Below are 21,165 nucleotides of genomic sequence, written 5' to 3' on the forward strand. Positions count from 1 at the left end.
AGCCTCTGGCGTGTTAGAACAATGTAGGTAAGAGAAGTCGGCAAGTCAGATCCGTAACTTCTGGATAATGATTGGCTCTAAGGGCTGGGTCGTTCGGGATGGGGTGCGAAGCGGGACCGGGCTCGAGCCGCGGCTAGGGAGCAGTGAGGGTATACCATAAAACAGGTTCAATGAGTTAGCCAGCTAACTTTGATCAACAGACAGAAATTTAAATAACTGTTGATTTTCTGGTTCATTGGGTGAGCTATACTTCGATATGTGTTTTTGGCTGTTGACTCAATTAGACCATGCCCATCTCAAGCTTATCTTTCTCCCAAAACCTGTTTTTCAGAATATTTAGGCAAGTTAGCTGGATAACTCCTCGACTGTGGAGTTAAACAATTAACCACGTGCCTGGCTCTTGTTTACACTTTCTACGTACTCTACGGCTTGACGTCACAGAGGGCCCCACCCCTACTGCCTAGCAGCATGTGAGTGCGCAATACTGCTAGAGCGAAGTGGGGAACCTGCAAGCTTTTTGACCCCAAAAAATAATAGCAGAAACAGCATACAGCGTAAGGATGGAGGAAGCAGATCAAGGTAATGTATTTGCCATAGCACACATTGCAAAATTACATTCATATTACTGACAAGCATTTTTTTTAAACATTGTTTAGTTTGTTTTAAACCAAAGTTAACCAGCTAGCTGTAGGCTAGCCCCGGGAAGCCTGTGGAAGTTCCATCACAGACATAAATATATTTATAAGTAACCAACGTAGTTCATCTGTGTCGTTTATAGTGGAGCAAATTAAGCATAGTGGGCAAAACAAGCAAGGAAGTGACCAAGCACAAGCTAGCGAGATGCTATTGGCGCGTTGCAGCATGTATTTACATATTTCCGTTAGGAACGTGTGAAGTGCGCGTGTGCACAAACGCAATTCTTTAAAACTTAGTGCATTGTGTTCGTAACATATTTATGTTTTGGCAACAGACGAATGTTTTGAGATAAAATATTTAATCGATGAGAAAATTAGCAAAATGTCGGCCCGGTTTCACCTAGTTCCGTCCTCTCCCACTGCCCTTATGTGGTGGTGAGAAAGCAACGTTTATTACCGGATGCTTCAAGTTTATAGCCCCAGTGACGTGTCTGGGTTACCCCATCGGGATTCGTTATAATTTTGGTTCAATTGCAGAAATCAGTTTAAAGAGGGTTTTGAACCCGATGTAAATCACTGACGCATCACAACACGTCAAACCAATCAAATGCCTTACTTGGGCGGAGCTCCGAAGGTGCTGTCTAGATTAGCGCGGTAGGAGAGACTGCGCGGTAGGAGAGACTGCGCGGTACCTACGCGGTAGGAGAGACTGCGCGGTAGGAGAGACTGCGCGGTAGGAAAGACTGTGTGAGGACTAACGATGTCAACATAACACTGGTGACAAAACATTTTAGAAAGTTTGCAGGTTTTCACAGCTTTTATTTCGAGATGAGCTAAATCTGTGACAAGAGGAGAGAAATGGTCTACAGTGGTGATGTTTGACTGTAAAGGCTAGCATAAGGGACAACAAGTAGCTAGTCACAATGAGGTTCGTTTTGAGAAAAGCCAGAAAACCTTGTACGCTACCAAGGTATAACTAACTAGCTAGCTACTAGCTAGTTAATTTTCTCACACGATTATAAAGCCAACAAAATGTTTATTAAAACAGCATATTATTTACTTAAAAAGCTAGCTGTGTTAGTCACTAGTTTTTTCAGGGTCAGTGATACACAGGCAGTACATGGTTGTTCTATCTATGGGAACGACTGCAATCATTTTGAAAGCAATATTGCTAAAACGAATGAAATTAAATGTAATGAAATTCAAATGTTTCCTGTAATGCTGATCTCTTGTAGCCTAATTGTCATGTCTTTATTTTCATAATGTACCTAAATTACAAGGGTTGGATTTGCACTAAACTATTTTATATGTCAGCATTTAAAAGACATGTACAAAATCTGGTATATGGTTTGCCTCATACATTGTCTACTGGTAACATTTTAAATTGAGAACATACAGCTCAACATGTAAACAATGAGTTGAGCTATTCTCTGCTTCAGATGCCCATTAGGCCAGTAATGCCATCATACTTTAGGCCTATGGCAACATTGGCGATGCCATTTGACAGGACTATTCATCTATCTTCTTACAGGGGCCAGTGGTAAAATTTCAGGGGGGCCGGACGTTTTCCACATGCCATTATTCTTCAGAAGAACTGTATGAAAAAAGAAAACCACACTATAGACAAACACAATGGTGCTTGTCATTTTGGCACAGAATGTTGGATTTTTGTGGGATTTTTTTTTGCATATCTTTTAATGTTCAGAATTGATTAAAGGGCCAGTCTAAATTAATGAGGTTGAATAGCCACCAGTTGAATAGTCCTGCCATATGATGAGCAGATTTACATAGCTGATATACTGAGAGAGTGACAATCAAATAAAACAGATTGGAGATCTTACATACTAAACCAAGAGGCAATGTTCATTTGAGAACACAACAGAGAGACAGAACCCTTTCCCCTCTTTATGGCAGCATTGTGAAAAGTCTAAAGTCTACAACACTTAGTCTGCTCTTACATGCTGACCAGACCGGACGTGTCACGTGCACGAGCGTCACAAAATACATTTAGAAATCCATGTTATTCAATTATTGCACCCACACTGCTCGAGCGCGCAAACGAGCGTCTACGATGCCAAGGGCTAAAATAGAAATAATTTATATTTCTGATGCAGATCGCGCTGCAAGTCCTGCCTCTCCCATCTCCTCATTGGTTTATAGAAGCAGGTACCCACGTGCCATCTCGTCATTGGTTATACCCACGTGGGTGATTGAAAGACAAACTGTTTTGCCGGTTGTGGTAATACTATGAAAGTGTAGATGCCGATCACCATATAAGTTCAAAGATGAAAAGGCCTGGAAGGAGGAGAGATGACTAGAAGCGATTAGGTTGGCCTTTTTATGTGTGCATTAATTGTCGTAGTAGAGGACCTTTTATATTTCAGGTAAAATAACAACTCAATGTTTATATCCCAGGACGAATTAGCTAGCAACAGCAAGCTAACAAATAGGACAAATTAGCTAGCAACAGCAAGCTAACTAGTTAAATTGCCATACATGTTTAATGCTTTTCGACCTGTCCCCAAATTAATGTCATTGGTTCAGAGTTTGTTTTGATATTTTAACCTGCGTGTCGTGATCGCGTTTGGTGTGGGGGGACAAAATACATTTATGCACGATGGTGCACGCACGCAGCCGGTTTGGGTTCGGTGTTATCATAACTTTTTCTAGTTTTGGGAACAGAAAACTGTATTAAGATCAAATGTTTCATTGATGAGAAAATGTGCAGAATGTTGGCCAAAATCCATCTTGTTCCATCTTCTCCCACTGCCTGCTAGTGGGCTTCCTCTCACTACATATTTGGTAGCATATGCTAGCCAACGCAAGTTCAGCCTTCTGCAGAAGCTTGTAAAAAGGTTTGATATACAATTAAAGTAAAACAAGATACACTACATGGCCAAAAGTAGGTGGACACTCCTTTGAAATGAGTAGACTAAATCAGCCACGTACGTTGCTGACAGGTGTATGAAATGGAGCACACAGCATCGCAATCTTTATAGACAGACATTGGCATTAGTATGGCCGTACTGAAGAGGCTGTATCACATCCGGCCGTGATTGGGAGTCCCACAGGGCAGCACACAATTGGCCCAGCGTCGTCCGGGTTTGGCTGCGGTAGGCCATCATTGTAAATAAGAATTTGTTCTTAACTGACTTGCCTAGTTAAATAAAGTTTTTTTTATTTTTAAAGAGCTCAGTGACTTTCAACATGGCACCGTCATAGGATGCCAGCTTTCCAACTAGTCAGTGCTGCCCTGCTAGAGCTGCCCCGGTCATCTGTAAGTGCTGTTATTGTGAAGTGGAAACGTATAGGAGGAACAACAGCTAGACCACACAAGCGCAAAGAACGGGACCGGTTAGTGCTGGAAGTCTTTGTCTTTATTACTCAGACAATGACACAAGATATGGTTATAGAATGAATGGCAACGTAGAGCCTAATACAACCGATATGTTATATACTATATATACAAAAGTATGTGACTATACAACACTCACTACCGAGTTCCAAACTGCCTCTGGAAGCAACGTCAGTACAAGAACGGTTTGTCGGGAGCTTCATGAAATGGGTTTCCATGGCCGAGCAGACGCACACAAGCCTAAGATCACCATGCTTAATGCCAAGCGCCAGCTGGAGTGCTGTAAAGCTCGCCGCCATAGGACTCTGGAGCATGGTTTGGGCTAGGCTACTTAGTTCCAGTGAAGGGAAATCTTTATGCTACAAAATACAATGACATTCTAAACCATTCTGTGCTTCCAAATTTGTGGCAACAGTTTGGGGAAGACCCCTTCCTGTTTCAGCATGACAGTGCCCTATGCACACCGCAAGGTCCATACAGAAATGGTGTGTCGAGATCGGAACTTGACAGACTTGCACAGAGTCCTGACCTCGAGCTCCATCTAAAACTCTTCTGATGAATTGGAACGCCGACTGCAAGCCAGGCCTAATCGCCCAACATCAGTGCCCGACCTCACTAATGCTCTTGTGGCTGAATGGAAGCAAGTCCCTGCAGCAATGTTCCAACATCTAATAGAAAGCCTTCCCAGTGAGTGGAGGCTGTTATAGCAGCAAAGGGGGACCAACTCCATATTAAAGCCTTCCCAGAAGAGTGGAGGCTGTTATAGCAGCAAAGGGGGACCAACTCCATATTAAAGCCTTCTCAGAAGAGTGGAGGCTGTTATAGCAGCAAAGGGGGACCAAATCCATGTCAATGCCCATGATTTTGGAATGAGATGTTCAAAGAACAGGTGTCCACATACATTTGGCCATGTAGTGTAGGACAATATTGTACAATGCTCATGTCTTGTTTTTTTCTCCAAAATTCAAAGAACAAGGAAGTCTCTGTCTGGTCCTCAACTTCAAAACCCAACCTCAAGTTAACTGTTACTTTGTTGCACGCTTTTGAAAAAACGAAAGAAAGAAAATGAGTCATAATATTGGTTAACAATATATATAATATTAATTATCCGGTATTTTACAGAAATATACTTATGCTTTGTTGCTTTGCAGTTATTTTCACTGAAGTGGGTTGAAAATATGCCTTACCATATGTTTGCTGCTGGAACGCCGAAACACCACACCTTTAGATGTGTCACTACTTTACTGTGTACCAAATACAGATTGTTCTGGGCTTGAATCAATAACCCATTGATTACCGTTTACTGTATCTCTTTCGTCCTTTTTAAAGGTTGGTGATGATAGCCATTTTTAGCTTTATGTAGACAGTCATCATTCAATTGTCACAGTTTGGATGGAGGCGTAGCCTGTTGACATAGTAATGTTTGTTAGTTGGTAAGTGACACTGACGTGTACTGTTACCACTGTTCTTGTGGGTCATTTGTTTACAGGATGTTGGCTTGTAGTCTACCAGCACTCTTCAGTTTTACTGCCATCTCTGAAACATTGTAAAAAAATCCTGTCTCTACATGTCTAGCCTAGTATTTTACGCCCAGAACTAGGCTACACATTGCACAAGAGCAATTCAGGTAGTAGCCTATGCCTCTTGAGCGTGTTGATCAGCAGCAACACTCTCTACTTCTGCTTCCTCTCTCCAGTCCCCTATGACCCCTCACCCATCTGACCACTTCCCTGTTCTCCTTCCCCTCTTTCCTCCTACCGCGCGGTTTTCCATTCCTTCCAACATTCCTCTTGGAAGGTCTTTTGATGCAGGGTCAGACATGTAGCAGCTGAAGGCATCCTTCCTGGCTTTGACTCCATCCCCTGCCCCCTCCTATCTATCTATCTATCTATCTATCTATCTATCTATCTATCTATCTATCTATCTATCTATCTATCTATCTGTCTATCTGTCTATCTGTCTATCTGTCTATCTGTCTATCTGTCTATCTGTCTGTCTGTCTGTCTGTCCTGTGTCTCTCTCTCTCTCCTGCTGGGCAGCCATCTGCCTCGTGGCTCCCTCTCCTTCCTCCTCTCCCTTCATGTCTGTCTGCTCACGTCTCGCTGCAGCAGGTATACAGGCCAGGGAGCCACGTGTTGTTTAAACAGCAGATTAACAGGATGATGCCAGAGACAGTCTGGTTTGTGTACTCTGCAGGAGGGGCTGCCAGGTACGAAGGCCTTTGTGACCTGCTTTTCTTTTCTTTCAGCAGAAATTGAGTGATCAGCTCTGCAGGATGCTGTTTCCTGAAGTCAATCTGCTCGTTTTGTAGTATGTATTATTTTTGGACAACATTGCATCTTTTTATGATGCTATTGCATCTAAGTAGTTTTTTATCAAAAGCAGACCTGGCATTTAATAGCCTGCAAAAGGCAACGTTCTTGACATACCACTGGAAATATGAAAAAGCAATCCTTTTTATTACCTTCGTCCATTTTCAACTCTGAATAGTTTGTCACAGTGAACTCTTGTGTATGGATATGAATTGGCTCCGTTGCCAAGGTTTTCATCAGGGTGTCGTGACCACTAGTCCACGGTTTTTCTTCTTAGGCAGCTGTCATGGCAACAGAGTGAGAGGTTCAGTTGGCTGCCAGAGCTTCAGGTAAAAGCTACAGGAGTGATGATCTGTGTCTGGAGCCAAATGACTATTATCAGCCACAGGGCCTAGGTTTCAAACATTAAGCATAAATTCAGATGAAAGAGTACATTAATGGCTATTTTAAGACACCTTTTTGAGGCATTCCCCTGGTATGAATATAGAGTGGTATCTATTTTGCAGACACTTCATCTCAGTTGTTAGCTGAACCACTTGAGATCCTGGTTAGAGTCCAGGCTCTGTCGCAGTCGGCCGCGACCAGGCGACGGACAATTGGCCCAGCGTCATCCTGGTTAGAGTCCAGGCTCTGTCGCAGTCGGCCGCGACCGGGAGACCCATGGGGCCACGGACAATTGGCCCAGCGTCATCCTGGTTAGGGGAGGGTTTGGCTGGCAGGGATGTCCTTGTCTCATTGCGCACTAGCAACTCCTGTGGCAGGCCGGGTGCAGTGCACGCTGACACGGTTGCTAGGTATACGGTGTTTCCTCCGACACATTGGTGTGGCTGGCTTCTGGGTTAAGTGGGCATTATGTCAAGAAGCAGTGTGGCTTGGTTGGGTTGTGTTTCAGAGGATGCATGGCTCTCGACCTTCGTCTCTCCCGAGTCCGTACAGTAGTTACAGCGATGAGACAAGACTGTAACTACCAATTGGATACCACGGAATTGGGGAGAAAAAGGGGTAAAAAAAAAAAATCTATATTTTTCAGCTACCCTCTACAACAAAGGCCTGAAAAGAAACTGTTTTACCAGGAGTTGGGGAAGGGCTTCATTGTACGGTTTACCGGTGTAACTGAGAAGAGTTACCTAAGGAATGGCTCCAGTTCAGTTATCCTATACTTCTCCACCTGTGCTTGTTTAGATGACCTGAGTTGATAACAGACACCCTGTTCTTCCCCTTCTGTCAGTTCCACAGTTTCCATCGGTTACTTAACTAGTTAAATAAAGGTATAACATTTTTTTAAACTACAGTGTCCTCTCACAGGCTGACTATCGCTCACGTTGCAAAATACATTTAGACATACATATTCAATTATTGCACACACACTGCTCGCGCGCGCCAACGAATGTCAGCATTGCCAAGGGCTAAAATAGAAGTCAGTTCTATTTCTAAGTCCAGCCTCTCCCATCTCCTCATTGGTTCATAGAAGCAGGTACCCATGTGCCATCTCCTCATTGGTTATACCCACGTGGGTGACTGAAAGACGAACGAGGTCGGTGGCAGTAATGCATTTAATTTATGAAAGTTGCTAATCGCAATATAAAGTCAAGAGAAGAAAAAGCCTGGAAGGAGGAGAGATGACTAGAAACGATTCGGTTGGCCGTTTTATGTGCGGATTAATTGGCAGAGTAGAGGACCTTGGGCATTTCAGGTAAAATAACAACTCTGTGTATATCCCAGGACAAATTAGCTAGCAACAGCAAGCTAGCTAAATAGGACAAATTAGCTAGCAAGTGCAAGCTAGCTAGCTAAATTGCCATAAATGTTTAATGCTTTTTGACCTGTCCCCAAATTAATATAATTGGTTCAGAGTTTGTTTTGATATTGTAACCTGCGTGTCGTGATCGCGTTTGGTGTGGGGGGACAAAATACATTTATGCATGATGGCGCGCACAAGCAGCTGGTTTGGGTTCCGTGTCAGGGGTCACTGGAAATGTCTCTCCCTCCCTGGGAATATCTGACGGTTAAATAGGATGTATTTATTTTGACTTATCTAGCCCTCTGCTATGATGTGGAGACATTGTACTCAAAGTGTGAGCTGCAATTGACCTCAAAAGTGGGCCAAAGGGATATTTTTATTTTAACGATTTGACTGAAAGTGTGAATGTTGATCAAAAGTAAAAAGAAGGATGGAAGCACAGGCCTAGAAGCTTGGGCCTGTGTGATGGATCTTGGGCCTAGAAGCTTGGGCCTGTATGATGGAAGCACAGGCCTAGAAGCTTGGGCCTGTGTGATGGATCTTGGGCCTAGAAGCTTGGGCCTGTATGATGGAAGCACAGGCCTAGAAGCTTGGGCCTGTATGATGGAAGCACAGGCCTAGCAGTTTCGTAGTTGTCTCAATGGTCATACCCAAAGACCTACATCTATTTTATGTAGTTTAAGGTTAAGGCTGGAAATCTCTGTCTCTATTACTCAGACAATGAAATAAGATATGGTTATTGAATGAATGGCAACGTAGAGTCTAACACAACCGATATGTTATGTACTATATATACAAGAGTATGTGACTATGCAACCCTCACTACCGAGTTCCAAACTGCCTCTGGAAGCAACGTCAGCACAATAACTGTTTGTCGGGAGCTTCACCCTGCTTAATGCAAAGCGCCAGCTGAAGTGGCGTAGAGCTTGCCGCCATAGGACACTGGAGCAATGGAAACACCTTCTCTGGAGGGATGAATCACGCTTCACCATCTGGCAGTCTGACGGACGAATCTGGGTTTGGCCAGGAGAACGCTACCTGTCCGACTGCATAGTGCCAACTGTTAAGTTTGGCGGATGAGGAATAATGGCCGTGGCTGTTTTTTGTGGTTCGGGCTAGGCCCCTTAGTTCCAGTAAAGGGAAATCTTAACACGACAGCATACATTGACATTCTAGATGATTCTGTGCTTCCAACTGTGTGGCATCAGTTTGGGAAGGCCCTTTCCTGTTTCAGCATGACAGTGCCTCCATGCACAAAGCGAGGTACATACAGAAATCGTTTGTCAAGATCGGTTTGGAAGAACTTGACTGGCCTTCACAGAACCCTGACCTCAACCCCATTGAACACCTTTGGGATGAATTGGAACGTCGACTGCAAGCCAGGCCTAATCGCCCAATATCAGTGCCCGGCCTCACTAATGCTCTTGCAGCTGAATGGGAGCAAGTTCACGCAGCAATGTTCCAGCATTTAGTGGAAAGCCTTCCCAGAAGAGTGGAGGCTGTTATAGCAGCAAAGGGGTACCAACTCCATATTAAAACCTTCCCAGAAGAGTGGAGGCTGTTATAGCAGCAAAGGGGGACCAACTCCATATTAAAGTCTTCCCAGAAGAGTGGAGGCTGTTATAGCAGCAAAGGGGGACCAACTCCATATTAAAGCCTTCCCAGAAGAGTGGAGGCTGTTATAGCAGCAAAGGGGGACTAACTCCATATTAAAGTCTTCCCAGAAGAGTGGAGGCTGTTATAGCAGCAAAGGGGGACCAACTCCATATTAATGCCTTCCCAGAAGAGTGGAGGCTGTTATAGCAGCAAAGGGGGGACCAACTCCATATTAAAGCCTTCCCAGAAGAGTGGAGGCTGTTATCGCAGCAAAGGGGGACCAACTCCATATTAATGCCCATGATTTTGGAATGAGATGTTGGACGAGCAGGTGTCCACATACTTTTGGTCATGTAGTGTAGCTTATGGCAACGTTATCATATAATTTATCTATGGCCCTTAGTAACGCAACCCAGATAATCCACTTAAATACATTATTCTGAACTTTTCTTCACAATAAATAATTTCCAAATGATCTCCTTTAATAATGTAGCATGACCGACCGCAAGCTAGCTCTACAACGGAACAGCTTTAAAACAGAGTTTTTCTCCTTTTTCTCTGAGATGAGGCCTCACTTAACAGTATTAATTACTCTTAAGACAGGTGTCATGGCAAAGTTACTATAATTAGATTTCAATAAGAAACAACTAGCTCCATTTGAGTGGTCTGACTCTTGTAGGAAGTCTTTCAGAATCTGAGACGTCAGCATCCGCCCCCTCCAGCCACGACCGAGGCGACACGGACACATCTCTCTACCTGCAAGGCCGTCAAGGAGCGTCACAGAGGGAACTGGAGATTTCTGTCTTCGTCAGAAGTAGCCTAACCTATTCCTACATGTTGTTGATTTCCCTCAGTGGTGTGGATCAGCCCATGTGCAGCTTTCTATGTGTGAAAGATACAAGTGGCCTTATGAAACTTAAACCTACTCAAAACTATTTCACACCCTTCCACCACATGTCTCTTGCGTACAAATATGCAGATATAAATTATAGCTGAATGACAGAAATTGCCAGTAGTTGTCATCAGAGATGTTTGTAATTGAAAACAAGAAGCTCGAATTGACATTAGGTTTATTGACATTTGGCCTGTCCTGTACTCTTGAAAAATCATCATTCACTTCCTGAATCTGTGTTTAAAAGCAGGGGATTGGTTGAAGTCCCAGTGTGTTGATGTGTCATGATGAATGACTCATGATGTGTCCATATGTCATTTGCTCTGCCTCTTAGTGTCTGTCACCAACATTTTCTCTCTAAGATTCTATTACAGCTGCTTACCCAATGCTTCAGTGAGGGGAACCTGCCATGCAGCCTCCCATGTAAATACTATATGACCGGGATCCTCAACTAGATTACATTTTTTTTCTTGAGCAGATGGTTGGGGGACCAGAACATAATTAAGCAATAAGGCCTGAGGTGGTGTGGTACATGGCCAATAAACATTGGCTAAGGGCTGTTCTTAGGCACGATTCAACGCAGAGTACCTGAACACATCCCTTAGCCATGGTATATTGTCTGTATATCACAAACCCCCGAGGTGCCTTATTGCTATTATAAACTGGTTACCAATGTAATTATATATGGTGGTATATGGTCTGATATACCACTGATATATCAGACCATATTCCATGGTCTGATATACCACGGCTGAATCAGCATTCGGGGATCGAACCATCCAGTTTATAATTACAAATAATTTGTAGACTTCAAATTGACTGCAAGTAGCCCAAACAGATATGTTTGACTAAGACAATCATTTCAAACCTTGTTTACATTTGTATACAATCACATGTCTCTCTATCATGCGTGGGAATACTTGGGGGAAGATTTCTTAAATTAAAATCACTTGGAGCAACATTTCCTGGTGTTTTTGAAGTCTTTTTTTGTCAAACAATAAAATAAAATAAAATACATTTATTTTGGGCTCCAAATTAAACCGGGTCGCCAGTTGTGGAATCCTGCTGTATAACGTGGCCTGGGCTGTACCTGCTGCTGTTGACCTAAGATATACAGGATCAATCAGACTAACTTTGCATTTAGACCTGACTTGATTTACACTGCTATTGGCTTGAAATGGCGTTATGAAACTTTAGGTTATGCGAACTGTTGCAACTCAAAATGTTTCTATAACAAATAGGCTACAGAGATGCATTATGGTAATACCAAGCGGAAGACAGTGATACAGCAGACCAGATAGTGGTTTATTTTCAGGGAAATCTCCAGCGGAACATTATCCTAAACATAACAGGATAGGACTTGTCAGATTCCTTGTCATGTCATCTGTAATGGAATGTCCATTCCATACTTCTATCCCTGAAGGGTCTGCTCATCTGTTGATATTACTTGACATAACTTCCCTCCTAGTCAGTCCCCTGATCAAAGACCAGGCCTGCATGAGAAGGATCACAGAAGAAAAGCCTGCAGTCTCCCATCTTTGATCTCATTCAGTTGTTAACTTCGTTATTATTCTCGAGGCAAGACCCCTTGATAGCCCCACTTCCTTACTGTTCAGGATTCCATGGACAGGATTACTGTACAGGATTCCAACAACACCGTGCTGTAAACTGTTGCCATTGGGATTTCATTACAGGGTCTATTTCTTTGTGAATTTTCCATCAGAGCTTGAGATTTGGCCGGGCTGTCGACTGGCTGTAAGTTAAAGGGGGGCCCAGAATGGCTGGGGGAACACTGACATTACAGTCAGTTGTAGAGGGGCCCAGAATGGCTGGGGGAACACTGACATTACAGTCAGTTGTAGAGGGGCCCAGGATGGCTGGGGGAACACTGACATTACAGTCGGTTGTAGAGGGGCCCAGAATGGCTGGGGGAACACGGACATTACAGTCAGTTGTAGAGGGGCCCAGAATGGCTGGGGGAACACTGACATTACAGTCAGTTGTAGAGGGGCCCAGAATGGCTGGGGGAGCACTAACATTACAGTGAGGGGTCTCTTCGTCTGCCATTGTCTTGTTTCCCTACTGCCAATGACTGACTGTGGCTAGCCACAGCTGTGATGGGTCTGGGCTAGAGAGTCATCTTCCAGCCAGCCAATGTCCCATGATTCCTGTTTTGGCCCCACCACCATGTGACACGGATAATTCCTGTTTGGGCCTCACCACCATCATGTGACACGGATAATTCCTGTTTGGGCCTCACCACAATCATGTGACACGGATGATTCCTGTTTGTGCCTCACCACCACCATGTGACACGGATGATTCCTGTTTGGGCCTCACCACCACCATGTGACACGGATGATTCCTGTTTGGGCCTCACCACAATCATGTGACACGGATGATTCCTGTTTGGGCCTCACCACCACCATGTGACACTGATTCCTGTTTGGGCCTCACCACCATCATGTGACACTGGTGATTCCTGTTTGGACCTCACAACCATCATGTGACACTGATGATTCCTGTTTGGGCCTCACCACCATCATGTGACACTGATGATTCCTGTTTGGGCCTCACCACCATCATGTGACACTGATGATTCCTGTTTGGGCCTCACCACCATCATGTGACACGGATGATTCCTGTTTGGGCCTCACCACCATCATGTGACACTGATGATTCCTGTTTGGGCCTCACCACCATCATGTGACACTGATGATTCCTGTTTGGGCCTCACCACCATCATGTGACACTGATGATTCCTGTTTGGGCCTCACCACCACCATGTGACACGGATGATTCCTGTTTGGGCCTCACCACCATCATGTGACACTGATAATTCCTGTTTGGGCCTCACCACAATCATGTGACACGGATGATTCCTGTTTGGGCCTCACCACCACCATGTGACACGGATGATTCCTGTTTGGGCCTCACCACCATCATGTGACACTGATGATTCCTGTTTGGGCCTCACCACCATCATGTGACACGGATGATTCCTGTTTGGGCCTCACCACCATCATGTGACACTGATGATTCCTGTTTGGGCCTCACCACAATAATGTGACACGGATGATTCCTGTTTGGGCCTCACCACCATCATGTGACACAGATGATTCCTGTTTGGGCCTCACCACCATCATGTGACACTGTGCGTCTGTAATAATATCCTAATGGATTAGAGGCTGTGGTGTATTAAACACTTAAAGAACGTCTTTGTTCCAGTCTGACCGTGATGGCTGCTGTTTTGTGGGGGGGGGTGTGACCACAACTTGGGTTGAATCAAGAGGATAACCTGTGCCTAAATGGAGAAGCTGCATGGATTCAACAACAGTTAGTCTATTACTCAATTTCCTCTTATGGTAAAACAAGTGTACAGTTATACTAGTTGAGTAGGAAGTGTGACTATTCAGCTTACGTGATCCGTAACTGAATTTTGCTGTCTATTTTCATGTAGGCTTGTTTACGAGCGTGTCTCTAGGCTGTTCTGTAATGTCATCTTATTGAGTGATGCATGCTTTGGCAGCCCGCCAACAAGGACCAGTCGGGAAAGCAAACATCCGGGATAAAATTATTTTCACTGACTGCAGAGAGAATGAAGAGACCAGGTTAACCTGCCTTTGATGTTTGTGTGTGTGTGTGTGTGTGTGTGTGTGTGTGTGTGTGCTTGTCTGCCTGCTAGTGAGGAACTTGCTGATTGGAAGCAGTGTAAGGCCTCATTGTTACCAAACTCGATCACAGCCTTGCGATACTGTAACACTGGTCCCTAATCTCTACAAAGGAAAACGTGCAGGCTAGTTTATATAGTTCAAAATCCAACACCCATGGTTGCTAGGACATATGTCCATTACCAAGACAAAGTCAGCCTCATTGGTCTACTGGTTGTATGAATTTGGGATCTATCATCCCACAACTGTCCCAGAGTTTATTTGGAACAGACTATTTATTTCTCGCACAGAACGACAAGCTGACCAATTGAATAAGTAAAACTTGTCTACTATGTGGTATAGTAGATTGACATAGGCTAGTGCTTTTGCTGCTCGTTACTCGTCTTGTTGGCTGAAGTTTTTAAAAAATCTTCAAATGCGCATCGGAATTCGGTAAGAAGGACTTACACTGTTGCATCCTCGAGTTGCATGTTCTTTTAATATAAACTAGCATCATCTAAATGTGATTCCTGTCATTCTGAGCACTTTGGGTGGACGCCCTTATCAGGTTATGCACCCAATGCATATGAGTCCGGTAAATTTCTCAAATGTCCGGCGCCACATTTTCCTGACGGAAACCCTGGCCTGTACTGTACACCAGCTCAGGCGTCGTATAGGCTATCAGTATCATGGACAGTGAGCTCAGTATTGGGACACTTTTTTGTTTTGTTTTGTTTTGGCTCTGTACTGAAATTATACAATGATTATGAGGTTAAAGTGCAGACTGTCAGCTTTAATTTTCATCTGTATCGGGTGAACCATTTACAAATTACAGCACGTTTTGTACCATTTTAGGGGACCAAAAGTTTTGGGATGAATTCACTTACAGTGCATTCGGAAAGTGTTCAGACCCCTTGACTTTTTCCACATTTTGTTACGTTACAGCCTTAATCTAAAATGGATTAAATTAAATCCTCAGCAACCTACACACAATACCCCATAAAGACTAAACGAAAACAGGTTTTTGGATTTTTTTTACAATTGTATTAAAACTAAAAAAACACATCTTATTAAATAAGTATTTAGACCCTTTGCTCTGAAACTCACAATTCAGCTCTGCTGCATCCTGTTTCCATTGATCATCAGCATTGAAGGTCCCCAAGAACACAGTGGCCTCCATCATTCTTAAATGGAAGAAGTTTGGAACCACCAAGACTCTTCCTAGAGCTGGCCGCCCGGCCAAACTGAGCAATCAGTGGAGAAGGGCCTTGGTCAGGGACGTGACAAAGAACCCGATGGTCACTCTGACAGAGCTCCAGAGTTCCTCTGTGGATATTGGGAAAACCTTCCAGAAGGACAACCATCTCTGCAATACTCCAGCAATCATAAAAACCTGCTCCAGAGCACTCAGGACCTCTTGGGCGAAGGTTCACCTTCCAACAGGACAACGACCCTAAGCACATAGCCAAGACGACGCAGGAGTGGCTTCGGGACACGTCTCCGAATGTCCTTGAGTGGCCCAGCCAGAGCCCGGACTTGAACCCGATCGAACATCTCTGGAGAGATGTGCAGCAACGCTCCCCATCCAACCTGTCAGAGGTTGAGAGGATCTGCAGAAAAGAATGAAAAAGAAACTCCCCAAATACAGGTGTGCCAAGCTTCGTCATAGCGCCAAGAAGACTCAAGGTTGTAATCTCTGCCAAAGGTGCTTCAACAAAGTACTGAGGAAAGGGTCTGAATACTTATGTAAATGTGATATTTCCATTTTATTTTGTTATTAGCGAAAATATATGTTTTTGCTTTGTCATTATGGATATTGTGTGTAGATTGATGACTACAATAAAAAAAAACGTAAGGGGGCTGTAACGTAACAAAATGTGTAAAAAGTCAAGGGGTCTGAGTACTTTCCGAAGGCACGGTATGTGTATGAAAGTAGTAAGTTAAGTATTTAGTCCCATATTCATAGCATGCGGTGACTGCATCAAGCTTGTGACTATGTGTTGGATTTCTTTGCTGTTGGTTTTGTTTGTATTTTAGATTATTTTGTGCCCAATAGAAATAAATGGTAAATAATGTACTTTGATATTTTGTTGTCACTTTTATTGTAAATAAGAAGATACATTTCTAAAACCAATACATTAATGTGGGTGCTACCATGATTACGAATAATCCTGAATGAATTGTGAATAATGATGAGTGAGAGACGAACAAATATCATACCACCTCCCCCAAAAAATGTAACCTCCGATTTTATTGTAATAGTGAGCTGTTAGAGATGTCATATCTTGGGGTATGATGTCATGTCAGGGGGTATGATGTCATGTCAGGGGGTATGATGTCATGTCTTGGGGTATGATGTCATGTCTTGGGGTATGATGTCATGTCTTGGGGTATGATGTCATGTCTTGGGGTATGATGTCATGTCGTGGGGTACGATGTCATGTCGTGGGGTACGATGTCATGTCGTGGGGTACGATGTCATGTCGTGGGGTACGATGTCATGTCGTGGGGTACGATGTCATGTCGTGGGGTACGATGTCATGTCGTGGGGTACGATGTCATGTCGTGGGGTACGATGTCATGTCGTGGGGTATGATGTCATGTCGTGGGGTATGATGTCATGTCGTGGGGTATGATGTCATGCTGTGGGGTATGATGTCATGTCGTGGGGTACGATGTCATGTCGTGGGGTACGATGTCATGTCGTGGGGTACGATGTCATGTCGTGGGGTACGATGTCATGTCGTGGGGTACGATGTCATGTCGTGGGGTATGATGTCATGTCGTGGGGTATGATGTCATGTCGTGGGGTATGATGTCATGTCGTGGGGTATGATGTCATGTCGTGGGGTATGATGTCATGTCGTGGGGTACGATGTCATGTCGTGGGGTATGATGTCATGTCGTGGGGTATGATGTATGAGCTTCTGTAACTTTCTCACTGCATTGGCAGGACATCAAGGCTCTTTCCACATGCAGCTGTCTGTACAGGAACAATTCTTTATTGTTTTATTATTTTAACCTTCATTTAACTCATTCTTATTTACAATGACCGCCTACCCCGGCCTAACCCGGATTGGTGCTGGGCCAATTGTGCTCCGACCTATGGATCTCCCAATCACAGCCGGTTGTGATACAGCCTGGAATCGAACCAGGGTCTGTAGTGACATGCCAGTACCTTAGACCGCTGTGCCGTTCGGGAGCCCAGCCTAGCTCCCTGGTCTCTCTGTTCAGTAACAGTACAGCCTAGCTCCCTGGTCTCTCTGTTCAGTAACAGTACAGCCTAGCTCCATGGTCTCTCTGTTCAGTAACAGTACAGCCTAGCTCCCTGGTCTCTCTGTGCAGTAACAGTACAGTCTGGTCTCTCTGTTCAGTACAGTCTGGTCTCTCTGTTCAGTAACAGTACAGTGTGGTCTCTCTGTTCAGTAACAGTACAGTGTGGCTCCAGGCTGGACAATCTGAACTGGATTAACAGCTCGCTATAATCTGGGACACTGCTGATTTACGCCTGCTTCCATCTCACGGGCCTGCCCTCTCCCGGGCCTGAGCTTGTCATGTGACCAACCGACAAATGGAACCCTGTGTTTCCTTAGATGGCAGTAGTGGGCAACTGACGGAGGGAGGGATGAGAGGGGGAGAGTGACCAGGGCTGGATACTGGAGCTGCAGGATTGGTGTAATTGTCACAGAAGAGCTCCTGCATGCCATAAACTCTAGCTAGCCTAGCAGCTTCATGCTCTTTTACTTTAAAGACCTCCTGATTGTGCTGAATCAGAATCTGTGGATGGCAATCCACCAGTGGCCTTTGCGATTATTTACAACAGACAAGCCAAGTTACCGGGTGACTGACTGTGATTGTGGTGGTTGGTGATTGCAGCGTCGGTAGAGAGCGAAGGGGAAAGGGAAGGTAACTCATTAACACCACAGAACGACTGTAGTTAAGCTGCCTCGGCCTGCCTGTCTGGCTGCTTGTCATATGAGCCTGCAGCAGAAAGACAGAACCAGAGACGGACGGACAGACAGACCCAGAGACGGACGGACAGACAGACCCAGAGACAGACGGGCAGACAGACCCAGAGACAGACGGGCAGACAGACCCAGAGACAGACGGGCAGACAGACCCAGAGACAGACGGGCAGACAGACCCAGAGAATGATGGGCGGACAGACCCAGAGACAGATGGGCGGACAGACCCAGAGACAGATGGGCGGACAGACCCAGAGACAGATGGGCGGACAGACCCAGAGACAGATGGGCGGACAGACCCAGAGACAGATGGGCGGACAGACCCAGAGACAGATGGGCGGACAGACCCAGAGACAGATGTGCAGACAGACCCAGAGACAGATGGGCGGACAGACCACAGAGACAGATGGGCGGACAGACCCAGAGACAGATGGGCGGACAGACCCAGAGACAGATGGGCGGACAGACCCAGAGACAGATGGGCGGACAGACCCAGAGACAGATGGGCGGACAGACCCAGAGACAGATGGGCGGACAGACCCAGAGACAGATGGGCGGACAGACCCAGAGACAGATGGGCGGACAGACCCAGAGACAGATGGACGGACAGACCCAGAGACGGACGGACAGGCTAGGAAGCTAGCCTTGGCTAGAGCTGTGTGTGTGTCCGACTGCCACACACACATACTGACATATAACCCACACGACATACGTCTCACACACACACACAAACAACACAGAAGTGCCGTGTGCTACCAGACCAGGAGACAGGAGAGGACAATCAGAGCAGTGAGTGAGTTGTGCCCCAGTTGCATGCGCCCTATCACATGCATGAAATTAGTGACAGCAGCAACAGGGTTCTATGAGTCGTTGTAGTGGGAGGACGGCCAGCCAGCTAGCCAGCCACCTAACCCATCCAGGCAACAGCCATGGACCCTCTGGAGCAGGAATACAAGTCTCCATTTGACTTTGAGCAGGGGGTGAATAGCAGCTACCTCTATCTGTCTCCCAGCTTCAATGTAACACCACCAGGCTCACCGCAAGTGACTGTCACAGCCAGAGGTAACCAGAGCAGTGTGTGGGGGAGTGAGTGAGGAAGTTTGTATTTGTTATAGGGTGTTTGGAAAGGGAACAAGCGATAGAGGGGGTGGGAGGGGGTCATGTGAGAGAAAGGGGGATGTATTATTTGAGTTTCTTGATTTGTGAGTGTGTGGGCGGGGGGCGTTTGTGTGTGACTGCGTACTTTTGCCATCACATCCTGACCTGTTGAGTAAGAGGGTATGTTTGGAGCAGATGTCAAACAGACTTCATTCTGACAAGCTCACAATGAACACACTCATAGAAAGAAACCTAGAATTGTTTCAAACCTAAAGTGGTTTAGTCAAACCTAGAAGGGTTTCAAACCTAAAGTGGTTTAGTCAAACCTAGAAGGGTTTCAAACCTAAAGTGGTTTAGTCAAACCTAAAGTGGTTTAGTCAAACCTAGAAGGGTTTCAAACCTAAAGTGGTTTAGTCAAACCTAGAATGGTTTCAAACCTAAAGTGGTTTAGTCAAACCTAGAAGGGTTTCAAACCTAAAGTGGTTTAGTCAAACCTAGAAGGGTTTCAAACCTAAAGTGGTTTAGTCAAACCTAGAAGGGTTTCAAACCTAAAGTGGTTTAGTCAAACCTAGAAGGGTTTCAAACCTAAAGTGGTTTAGTCAAACCTAAAGTGGTTTAGTCAAATCTAGAAGGATTTCAAACCTAAAGTGGTGTTGTTAAACCTGGAGCGGTTTAATGGCATCGTAGGAGCTTGGTCAAGCAATGAGAAATGACAAAGATGGTATCATAGGCAAATCCCTTTAAACAAATATTAGTCAAAGAATGTATAACAAAGAGTTTAAGTGACTGTTTAACTATGCTGGCAGTCCTGTGTGTGTGTGGGGCCTTCGGTGGTTCAGCAGTCAACACAGTTCAGGGATAAAGGCTAGAAAAATCAGGCATTGAATAATAAAAAAACGTATTAACTATAAATATATTTTTAAATTGGTTCATTTTCAGTGAATTTCCTGGTTTGAGATAGTTAAATAGGAAGTGAGCCTGTTGTCAGTACAGAAACCAAGGACTCTAGGCCATGTAAGGTAGAACCCCCCCCCCCCCCCCATGATCTGGGCTGATGGTGTAGGTTACTCAGATCTGTCACTGTCAGCAGTATGGAGACCTGGACCGCTGACACCTGAGTGGCACTGCCTTGTCATCAAGAGGAGGGAGGAGAGACAATAGAAAGTGAGAGGTCAGGAAGAGGTGAGAGTGTAAAATGTCTTGAGCATTTGATCTAATTTGATTAAGCATAGATCTACACAATTTTCTCTCTCTCATTGAATTGGGTACAGTCATATCTAACTGACAGGAAACAGTCCACCTATATCAATGGTTAATTTTTTCCCCCTAATGTATTCAACTGTGGAATACCGCAGGGCAGCTGCCTTGGGCCACTTCTCTACTTAATATACACCAACGACCTTCCCTATGCCTTGGTTGAAACTCAAGCTACTATATTTGCAGATGATACTACAATTTATGCAGCAAGACAATCGGTTAAACAGGTACAGCAAGCTTTGCAAGGAGATTTGGAGATTATCAGGAAATGGGTTTGCCAAAACAAACTTGCTTTAAACACCAAGAAAACCAAAAGTTATGTTGGTCTGTTCAACTAGGAAAAGGCCAAAACAGCATGGGATACAATTAAGTATGGGAGGAGTACAAATTGAAGAAGTGGCAGAAACCAAACTACTGGGAGTGCAGCTAGACAACTGCTTATCATGGTCGTCTCAAATAACTCATCTATGTAAAAAAAAATATTAAAACAGCATGCATAATCAGAAGGATAGCTAAATATTTACCAGGGAAAATCCTTCAGCAAATAACACAGGCATTGGTTGAGAGTCAGGTGAACTATTGTTCGGTGGTCTGGGGAAATGCATCATCTAGTGAAGTTAGGAGACTGCAGAATGCACAGAATAAAGCAGCAAGGATTGTTTTA

General features: G+C 44.7%; 1 protein-coding gene across 6 annotated transcripts in view; it reads left to right on the plus strand.

The window, feature by feature from the left end:
• The first annotated feature begins 416 nt into the window (after positions 1-416).
• The window catches only part of LOC109903308 (tumor protein D52-like), a 35,852-nt gene continuing 15,103 nt past the window's right edge, over positions 417-21,165 (plus strand). For 2 of the 6 annotated variants that reach the window (XM_031788997.1, XM_031788999.1), the window contains exon 1: positions 19,061-19,208. In XM_031788997.1, coding sequence (XP_031644857.1) covers positions 19,076-19,208 — 133 coding nt within the window. In that variant the 5' untranslated portion in view covers positions 19,061-19,075. Of the gene's footprint in view, positions 580-13,934; positions 14,143-19,060; positions 19,209-21,165 lie in introns of those variants that run through there. The other 4 variants (XM_031789000.1, XM_020499938.2, XM_031789001.1 and 1 more) reach the window with 4 other exon arrangements.

The sequence above is a fragment of the Oncorhynchus kisutch genome, linkage group LG14 (assembly GCF_002021735.2).
Source record: "Oncorhynchus kisutch isolate 150728-3 linkage group LG14, Okis_V2, whole genome shotgun sequence".
NCBI classification, from domain to species: Eukaryota; Metazoa; Chordata; class Actinopteri; order Salmoniformes; family Salmonidae; genus Oncorhynchus; species Oncorhynchus kisutch.